The 11,148-nt window shown below is 37.0% G+C and overlaps 1 protein-coding gene across 1 annotated transcript in view; it reads right to left on the bottom strand.

Annotated features, from left to right (window-relative positions):
• Nucleotides 1–4,408: 4,408 nt before the first annotated feature.
• Nucleotides 4,409–11,148, bottom strand: part of LOC121416946 — a 7,425-nt gene continuing 685 nt past the window's right edge. The window contains exons 2-6 of the mRNA XM_041610478.1: nt 9,725–10,958; nt 9,102–9,377; nt 8,566–8,667; nt 7,386–7,601; nt 4,409–5,006 (exon numbers count right to left, since the gene is read on the bottom strand). Coding sequence (XP_041466412.1) covers nt 4,735–5,006; nt 7,386–7,601; nt 8,566–8,667; nt 9,102–9,377; nt 9,725–10,946 — 2,088 coding nt within the window. The 5' untranslated portion in view covers nt 10,947–10,958 and the 3' untranslated portion in view covers nt 4,409–4,734. The remainder of the gene's footprint in view (nt 5,007–7,385; nt 7,602–8,565; nt 8,668–9,101; nt 9,378–9,724; nt 10,959–11,148) is intronic.

The raw sequence follows: 11,148 nt of genomic DNA, 5'->3' as shown, positions 1-11,148 counted from the left end.
TTGTATATATGTATTTACCTTTCCACACGAGAATTTATCTTTGCTTAGACGCATTCAACTCTGCAAGTTGAATATCGTATTGTTAGGTTAATGCGGTTGTAATGTAGAATTATTTCTCTGATGTCACACGAAAAAGTGGTTGTTTAGCAAATATTACAGTACGATCGTGTTTCTATGATGTGGAGAATTGAATCTATTCACGAAGCACCATCGTCTGTTCACTCTGACGATGGAAGTCCGAGTTTGTGACGGTTGCTCGGCAACGGGAGACGCCATTATATTAGCTAGCGCCTGATCAGTTCGTATGAATGAAACGTGTCACCAATGGCTTTGACCTTGAACGTCACTACCACACGGGTCCTGCTATTCATTAGTTAGGTTATATGTATAATGGTAATAATGCTGGCATTTGTTAAGCACTATCCGTGCGAGAACCTATCTATTAATCTGGGGGAACAGAGGGGGAATCAGGCAGTCTGTTTTGTACATATTCATAATTTGGTGTAAATAATTATAGCATTTGTTAAGTCGCATCGGTGCGATAAACTATCTGTAGGGGACGAGGGGGGAATCGCGAAGTATTTTTTTTATTACAGTCTTACCAACAAATTGAACCCCAATACGACCGATGTCATGGCATTGGAACACTTAACTATAAAGCTCAATTTTGCATCTATTTTTTCAAATAATTATGATACATACATATTAACCTTGTTGTTTATTTTTCGTCATTGCCTTCATGTATTTCAATAATGGTTTAATTTATAGTTTATACTAACATTAAGTTTTTTCTTGATTAGTAACTGTATTCACATTCGATTTCTTGTGATTCCTTTTCCTAAGTCAAGTAAGTTGCTCTCAAACTAGCCAGTTAACTGATGTTACCTTTTCAAAGTCTTACAACACTCAGTTTTCTAATAGACAGGTTCCAAAAAAATCGGTTATCCATTGTTTTTTTTATACATATGGCATCATTATAATTTCTTATCGAAGTTCTGCCCAACCTTTTCAGACGGTCTTTCAAATCTTCTCATAGATTATCAAATATTATCTTACATTACCACTATTACCTTTAGAATACCGTAATACTTTGCATTTATATTGTAATTTCTGTACATTTCCTGATTCTTTTGCTTTTATTGCTTAATTATTAGTTTCATTGTTTTTGTACGATTGTAAAAAAAATCTGTCAATACAGCTTTTCAACTGCGATCACATGATTTCAATAAATCTATTGGTAGTGACGTAATCATGGAAAGAACACAGCGTGCCACAGTGTGTTTACAGTGTGGAACACAATGTTAAACCACCTGTACACTGACCATTTTTTCCATCACTGTGAATCATATCATTATTCACATAGTCGACAGTGTGAACATGCTGTGAACGGTCACTCTGTCGAGCAGTCCAGGGTGTGAATATATCTTCACTCTGTTAAATTTGGGCAATCTGAAAAATATGTTTACATAGTCCTCTATGTGAACACAATTTGTTCTTTCCAGCAGTTGGTTGGACAGGAATCGATTTCGCTGTAGCAATGGTATTTAGGAAAAGATTACAGAATAACTTAGCGGGCAATGTTTAGCAGGGCCCGCTGGGAGAATAGTTTTCAGAACTGAAGTGGCGTCCCTGGGTAGATACGACGTTATTATTATTATCATTATTTCAATGATTATTATTATTAATATTGCTATTATAGGTAGTGTTATTATTACGTTTTATGTATAAAAGTGAATCTTCACACCTGCGAAACTGACTCCGGGGGGGGGGGCGTCACACAAAGCTTAGCAGTGATCGTAGAACATTTTTCTACGATTGATTGCATTGACTACAATGCACAATCAATCGTAAGAATCAAACAAACAATCAATCATTAACCTTTGTGTTACGGGACCCAGACCGACAAAATCTATAAGGTAATTGCTAATAACATACTGTTGGTCAGTATGGAGAAGGAATGGCTTTAGAATGGCTGAGTGTGACGCAGCCATTTTGACTAACCTAATGCATGTTCACAATGTACAAAATAAAAGAATACACAGATGATACATAAATATATATAAAAACACAAGTACATAATGAATATACAAGGTGTTGCAACATAAACTAAAAGCTTTATTGTTTAAAGCACTTTTAAACTGGTTTTGCATCCAAGAAAACAAAATAAAAATGTAAGAATAAGGAAGAGAGGAACTGCCAAAGTGTGGAAAAACAAGTATAAAATAACAAAAATGAAATGTAAACCCACTTTAAATGATAAAAACTTGCTATGAAAAAATGCTGGATGTATCTGTTATAAACCTTTGTTCAGATTCAGTCATGTCCTCAGATCCAGCTGGCACAAAAAGGGTAAAGGTTGTGCTTACTAAGTGTTGAAATTTCAATTTGGGTGGCAATTTTTTTACAAAATCCTTGAATGGATCCATTATTTTTCAATTGACTAAAAATGCAAGGGAAATGTATGAGAATTTTTTTGCAGGGTAAGTTTGATTTCACCATTTCCCCTTGACACAGCGTGAAAACAAGCATTTCTGCGAGCTTTACAAAAATGGACAGTGCTCACTCATGTGTAACATTCTGTCATAACTTTTACTTTCATTGGATAGATGAGACCCAAACCCAATAATATATGTGAAAAAGATACCCACATGTTGGATGTTATTTAATTTCCAGGGCTTTTTCAAAGTGTAAACTTTTTTTTAAACGCACTGTATTGGAAAGAGGTTATACGGAGTTCGTAATGCATTATATTTGAAAAATGTGGGATGTTTTAAAACAGGGAGGGTCCCAGAGGCAAACGGTTTCGTATTTTTCAAGATGTTTGTCTACGTCAATTGAGACTTCCAACTTACCGTTTTCTTTCAAGTAATCTGAAATATACACTAAAGCATTTGACTATTAAAATTAGATTAATATACAATGATCACGACAAAACTATATGAGAAAATCAGCCTCGTGGGAAGACCCCCTCAGAATCAACACGTTATTATTCATGGAGCAGCACATTGAAAAAAACTATGATAAAAATTGCTATTAAAGGATATTCGGGGCTGAAGATATGCCACAATATTATTTGAACAGATAAAAAATTCAGACAAACGAAACACTGAAAAAAAATGATCAAAGTCGGACAACTAATAAAAGATTTATGTTACTTTAAGGATTTGAATTATTTTGGAGAAACACTTCTATGCATGTATTCATCAATAAATAAAATGAAATTAAATGATTATATAAGTGAAATGAAATGATTGTTAAAAGAGCAAATTGACGATGACATTTCCCCCACTTGTGCTGTTGTATCATTAAAACATGTCTATTCAGATTGTGTCCACTAAGAATAAAAGAAATGGATTGACAAATGATTTTATCAATTGACTATTCATTGTTACATCTTATTTGATTATAAGTGGGACGTACCCTACACACATGTATAAAAGTATAAAATGATTATGATTTCATGTCATAACATAATAAATTAAAGTGGGAACATCACCTCATCAGACCACCTGATGAATATTCATGACAATGCTCATATAATTGTTTTCATTAATTATTGCTAAACTTAGAAAATGTAATAACCTTTTTTTATCAGATTATAAGGAAATTTTTCAGCATTTTGTTTTGTGTAATTTCTTCTAGATAATTCCACATTTTAAAAGATTTATATGCAGCAGTTTTACCTTCACTTTTAGTCTGGATTATCTGCTTCACGGGAAATGGTATCTGGATTGTGGATCCAAGGTACAAGGAAGACTTTGAAGGTATGATAGCAGTCACATCAACTACAAAGGCGGTAAAATCACTTTCTCCGAAATGGTGACAAACAGTTCAGCCCCGTTAAGGATTTTCAGCCCAGTCCTTCACCATGTTCACATTCGATGAACGCTAGCATAGAGTTATTGTATTTACCACCCCAAAGACAATTTGGCGATCACATACAGTTATGTACAATCCGCCTTAAATATGTGATCACTATCATTACACACTAAGGAGACCAGCATAGAGGATGAGTAGCAAAGGTCCCACTATAGAACATTGTGGAACTCCCATGACAAGTGGAAATGATTGGACAGTAACTGTTGTTGACTTTGTTCACACAGTCCATGGTTCACAACAGGGACTTTAGTAAGGTACTGTTTACTTCAAGATGCTTCTTAAATGCTATTTATACCTATGACAGAGAGAGAGAGGATGTACTTGAAGACAGTTGTAATTTTGTGTGTTATAGAGACAGAGAGGTCTAGGTGTCGCTGTTTTGAAAATTTGCACCAATCAGGTTATATTCCAGTGATTAGCTTGTGATGCCAGCATTGCCAAAATCAGCTGTAGCTTCGACACACATTCGCAGTGCAAGCGCACAAACCACTACACATAATTAAAAATACCATGGAATCTAATATAAAAACATAACATAATATTTACAACATTACTAGTCAAGGGTTTCAAGCGCAGCTGCAAAAGAAAGGACATCAAGGTGATGAACATTAGATTTTCTTGACTGATCAAGGTTTTGGCATTGAGGCAAGTCGCTTCTTGAGTTGTAGTAAAATAAAATAAAACGTGATGGCAGTGACGCAAACATTGAGTGACTCATCAAGTCTTTCAAGGACAGCTACGAGAGAAAGAAATTCAAGGAAAGGAACATTAGTGTTTCTTGAGCTGCCGGTACTGGGCACGCTGATGGTGCTGTTGGTGATATCACGTGATCGACAGTTACGCAACACCACGTGACTATTCAAGGTTTTCAAGTGCAGCTGCGAGGGAAAGAACGTCAAGGTATGGAACCTTCAGATCATCTTTCATGGACTGGTAGAACGCATGTGGTACTGTGGTAAGCTGTTTCTTGAGCTGCAGCAACTGAGTTCCATTGATGGATTTAAGCGCTTTGTTACGTGATGTGACGTTGTTCGCCGCCAGCCAATCCTGGACCCTCTTTGAATCCCATCCGGGTACTTGAGATTCTGTTGGGGGTGACTTCGGTTCCTGTTCCGGCAATTGTGACCCTATCAAGAAACAGGAATTCAATCAAAATTAGAATAGCTGTATCCGACTTTGCACCTATGAAAGAATTGGAGAACAGGTAAAGATGAAACTCGGCATTTTTCAAAACTTTTGCAATGGGAAATCGCTAGTATTACGTAAATACAATGATACAAAGGTGAAAGAAATAATTGATAGACATTTAACTATTGTATGAAAAAATGCAATATATTTTATTTCTATATGTTACGTATGTAATCTATGTTTTTTAAACCAATAACATGCAAAGAAATTTATGGAATTGTGAAAGATATGCCAAATGACTCTAGTCCTGGTATGGATTCAATAGTTGTTAGAGTATTGAAAAAAAATAATCTCATTGATATGCATTCCATTATGTAATATTTTTAATTTAAGCATATCAACAGGTACTGATCCCAAATATTTGAAGATTGCTAAGGTCACTCCTATCCACAAAAGTGGAAGTCGAGAAAATATGAACAATTATCGTCCAATATCTGTACTAAATATATTTGCTAAAATACTTGAGAGATGTGTGTATAACAGGATTATTAGTTTTATTGATGAAAATGATATAATATTTAACAACCAGTATGGATTCAGGAAGGGGCACTCCACATCTTCAGCTGTCTTGGAGCTTACACATAAGATACACAACTCTATTAATAACAAAGAACATACTCTAGCAATATTTATTGATCTCTCTAAAGCCTTTGATGTTATTGACCACTCTATTCTGTTAAAAAAACTAGATTACCATGGAATAAGGGGCTTGCCACTCAAATGGATCACAGATTATTTAACCGATCGAGAACAAATTACTATATTTAACAAATGTAAGTCAAGCTCCAGGACAGTGAGATATGGAGTGCCCCAGGGTTCAGTCCTCGGCCCACTCCTTTTTCTGTTATTTATAAATGATTTACCCCAATGTTCAAATATGCTAAATTTTTTGCTATTTGCTGATGACACGTGTGTCTGTGGTAGAAATATTGATATTCTGTTCAGAGATATGAATTTACAGCTTAAAAAGATCAATGAGTGGATGTCAGTCAATAATCTAATTGTGAATACTTCAAAAACCAATTATATGTTGTTTAGCACATGCAGCCATAAGATAGACAACTTAAAATTATACTATAATCATGATAATAGCTTTGAAATTACTCAACTTCACAATGTAAAATTTTTAGGTATTTATTTGGATGACAATTTAACTTGGAACTTTCATATTAAACAGGTCTGTAATAAGATTGCTAAAAAGATTGGGGTAATAGCTAAACTTAATTTTTTGCCAAGTTCAGTTCTAAAAATGTTATATCATGCTTTTATCACATCTACCATTAACTATGGAGTGATTGCATGGGGATTTACAACTAAAAGAAATATACAGAAAATTTTTACTTTACAAAAACGAGCAATCCGTCTAATAACTCATTCCAATTACCTCTCTGAAAGTGCACCTCTTTTCGAACGAAACAATATCTTACCGATTCAGAATATCATATCATTACAGACCTGTTTATTCATGTACCAATGCCACAACCATATGTTACCTAAGTCTCTTCAAGATTATTTTAAAATGAATAATAACCACTCTTTTGGAACTCATTACCGAATTCTGTTAAATTATCAAAATCTTTAAATCAATTTAAACGTGCATGTCTTCAAAACAAAACACTTTTAAACACGGCTTTCCATTTATTGTAATGATTTGTTTTCACCCCCCCCCCCCTCCTCTTAGACGTATTTGTAATTATGTTATGATTATATTGTTTGTTTACTTTACATGTATTAATATGATTTATTCTATACTTTAGGAGCCAATTTATACAAGCAGTTATGCTTTCTTTGACCCCTCCACGTGTAATATATATTTTAATGTCAATGATTTGTATATAGCCTACGTATATTTTTAATTGTGGAAATAAATTTGAATTTGAATATGTGTGTGTGTGTGTTTTAGCACTCTCCCATAACATACATAATACATGTGTTTAGTTCATCCTGGTTCAATGTCTATAAGCGTACGCCGTGGAACAGGTGGGTGAGGGGGGGGGTGCTATTGCATTTCTTACCAATGAATTTGTTAAAGCCCGACCATTTCAAAACTTGACCTGAGCTCCGTAACACAAAGATTAGCGATCAATAGCAAAATGGACTGACCAATCACGATCAATGTTACACGCGCACTTTACTTTAAATTACTGACCAGGAACTAATCACAAGCGTTCTTTCATATTTTCTATTCATCGCTAAGCGTTGTGTTACGGGGCCCAGATCGTCAATTTCAAATTGAACATACTGCATTTTCCCCTCGCGTACAGCTCGTACCCCAGGAAGGGGTGGGGAATGGGGTGAAAAGATACGGAATCACATACCTGTCGTTGTAGCATTCACCTTCTGGATTGTTTCTTTCTGCACAGCGAATTCTTTTTCTATGATGCTAGGAAGTACTTCGGAGACGAGCTCTGCTTTTTGCACGATGTAGTATATCTTCCCGGCCGTAATACCCCCCAGCCAGCCAGAAGCTTTGAAGTCGGCCTTAACTTTCACTGGAATAATCTTCTTCTTGCATTCATATGCATAAGACGCTTCTGAAGTTATTAAATGAGAGTCGTTGAAATAAGTAGGAACTTTCAATTCGAATACGTTATTGATGCATTTGGAAGGGGGTGAACAGTGACTGTACAGTTCAGTAGCAGACATCCCTTTTTTCATTTTGGAATTCTTCCACAGACTCAATGGCGTAATCAATCCCAAAAGAATTGATAGGCCAGATGTGGCATATCGGGCAAAAATCTTAAGCATTTCAGCATATTTATTTTAAAGATACAATGTGGGGATAGATTTGGATATGATATCAAGAAAATAATCTAATATTTCACCCTACTCTCTTTAATTTCCTTTCCTTTTTTCATTTTTGGGGGGTCTAGGCCGTGAAAAAATTGAGGGGGGAAGCATCCCCCCTAATATGTACGCCACTGCATCGACTATACAATGCTAGTATGGTATAGAGTTATCCTACTTCCCTGTTTAAATTCCTAGAATATGTCGTCTGTTTGTTTCTGGACAAAAGAGTTGTTCTTTTCAATAACCTGCCATGCACAGTTGATAATCTTAATTGCATTAATGATGAAGATGAACATGATGATGATGATGGTGGTGATGATGATGATGGTGATGATGATGGTGATGATGAAGATGAAAATGATGAAAATGGTGATAATGACTGAAGTGATGATAATTATGATGTCGACTGAGATAATGATGATGGTGATGATGATGATGGTGGTGGAAATAACGATGGTGATGATTATGGTGATGATGAAGATGATAACACGATGGTGTTGCTGACAATGATGATGGTCATGATCATGGTGATATTGGTGGTGGTGGTGATGATGATAATGATAATGATGATGATGACAATGGTGATAATGATAATGATGGTGGTGATGATGATGATGATGAAGATGATGATTGCCGCGATGATTGATGTTAACTGTGATGATGATGATGATAAGGAGGAGGAGGAGTGGGATAGGAGAAAGTTTTCACCTGTTCTGCAGTCTTGACTATCTTGGTAACCACTTGTAATACAAGCAATTATCATGTCAGCATTCTCTACAGCTTCTGCCATCGCTCCAATTTTATCACCCACTGAAACAACAAAAAATGGAACATAAATGTTTGTGAAATTTGGAAGTATTGAAAACAAATGGACTTTCGAAGATACAACCACGTGTAGGAAAATGAAATTGGGAAGAGAAAGGGAAGGGGAGAAAGAAGATGATAAAGAAGAGACAGAAGGAAGGGGATATGGGAATTGCGAATTTATGAGTGGATGGCAATAAAGGCCTGGGGTGGGATGATTCCTTACACGTACATCCAAAAATTGTTCTTATTTTACCACAGTAATTTAAGAAAAGAACATCATAATGGATTTTGAGATTGATCTGGGGCCCGCAACATACACCTTAGCAATCATGGTATAAAATGTGTTTACGGTTGATTTCATTGACCTTAATGTAATGTTAATTGTGAAAATCAGGCGTATAGTTGCTAAACTTTATGTTGAGAGCCCCAGGACTTACTCATATGGTCCTCATCCATCCACACGGTGTACCCTCTTTTTCGAAGCTCCTTCTTGAACTCACGCATTACAGGTTTTGACGGGTGTTCCCATTTGTAGCTGAGCATGATGTGTCCAGTTGACTTTGCAGTGTCGGATGGCGCCCTCTGCGGTGACCCATCGTCGGTTTTCTTGCTCTTCAGGTTTTCGGGAAGTCTGGATTCGTAGATCTCGAAGAGAGCTCCCATGCAGGCAGTGCGGAGTTTTTCATGCTCACTCTGGGAATACTCGGTCAGATCTAGTAAAGTGATTAAATTCGCAATGTTTTAGTAATAAACAACAGGAAAACTATGGCTTTTTGCATACGTTTCCAATTTTGTATCTGAAGTATCTTTTAGTTGACCCTCTTCCCGTTGACATGTTCGAATTCATTAAACGGGATTTACCAAAAAGGCTCGTTATTACCCACGTTGTTTCATGGTTTATTCAATTTAGATGCAAGGTTTAATTTCCGATGTATCACTACTTATGTTGTTTGATTTTACTTGTTCATTCTACATACATGCAAGGCGTCTTTGCCAATTATTTTATCATAATAGGTTTCAATGTTAGTGTGACAATTCATAATATTTGAAAGGTACTTACTGTATATGATACCCTGGTCTTTGCGAAGTTTTTCTTTATTTTCCTTGAGGAATGCCAGTCTCCAGATGGTATTCGCGGCAGAGATCTTCTCTTCGGTGGAACAATTTGGTTTGAGCAATTCCGCGAGGAGTGAGATCCCACCTTTTGTAACGATGAGCTTTTTGTTGTTATCATTGATGGCTAGATCTTCTACGGATTGTACGAGCTCTTCTGCATCTAGACTTATTACGGTGACAATGTTCTTCTTAGATGTTTGTCTTCTTGTTGAGGCCTTGTGGTCTGGATTTGAGAGGCATTTCTTCAGGAGAGACAGTAGCGATACAATGCATTTCGTATTGGTGGATAGCTTGTCGGCTTCTTCTTTCTTCACTAGCTTAGCCAACGTCATGTACGCGATCGTCTGGGTCAAGCTTTCTGTTGACTCGCCGAACTTCTGAATAGCAGGTACAACTCGGTGGTGCCTTGGAGCCAACGCCCTCACTCTCATGCATGAATTGTCAATTACATTCATTGCATCGAAGACTAGATCATCAACCCATTTATTTCTGGAGTTTGAACCCTCAATCAGATGTAAAAACCAGTCCGATATCAACGCCAGGCATCCGTCCTCTTCCATTTGCAGACAGAAGTACTCGGACTTATCGGTGAAGTTCCAACTGGAACCTAAAAGTTCAATATAAAACGTGAAAATCGTTTTCTTTTGGAGCGTCAATTCTTCAGTGGGATCAGCATCTTCGATCTGCTGTAACAATTCCCCGTTTGACCATCTATAGCTAAACATTTTGCAGTAGTCCGTGTCAATGGCCAACCCGTCTGCGGCAGCGTTGCGGTCAATGCTCTTGTTCCGAGAAACTTTGTTGATACCCTTCATGTGCTCATTGCATGAGTCACATGGGAAATTGTCACATTCCTGGATGTGCTGGATACCTTCCTTTACAGGGATAAGACATTGTTTGATCTCCTCACTGAACTCCTGCTTTAATTTTGCCTTTGCAGCTGCAGAGTCAACAAGCAGAACGTCTGAAATGTCAGCCAGGGTGTCAGCAGGAGCTGCCGGGTTGGATGGCTCAATTATTCCTTCCGGTGCCACTGGACCACTGTCCGCTTCATCATGGCCTCCTACTTCTCGGCTAGCGTCTGAGTTTTGGGCAGATGGAGGTTCTGCGATCTTTTGCACTGGTGGGAGCCGTCGAGTACTAGCAGAAGAACCCATCTTTAGCATACGTCACGAAACCTATCAAGTCGTAAGAAAAAAAGGATGCAAGTCATCATTATTCATTCAGGGAATAAAAAGAATTTCGGGTGAGGTTTTTGCTGAAAGTTGTTTTCTTAACCCCACCCCTCGACCTTTAATTTCGAAATGCCTCCCTCTTGCCTTGAAATATCTTACAGGGCAAGTCCATCCCGAAAAAAAAGTTGTATTT

Source organism: Lytechinus variegatus, chromosome 6, assembly GCF_018143015.1.
Source record: "Lytechinus variegatus isolate NC3 chromosome 6, Lvar_3.0, whole genome shotgun sequence".
Taxonomy (NCBI): domain Eukaryota; kingdom Metazoa; phylum Echinodermata; class Echinoidea; order Temnopleuroida; family Toxopneustidae; genus Lytechinus; species Lytechinus variegatus.
Note: the sequence above shows the minus strand (reverse complement) of the source record. Positions and strands in the feature narration are given on the sequence as shown.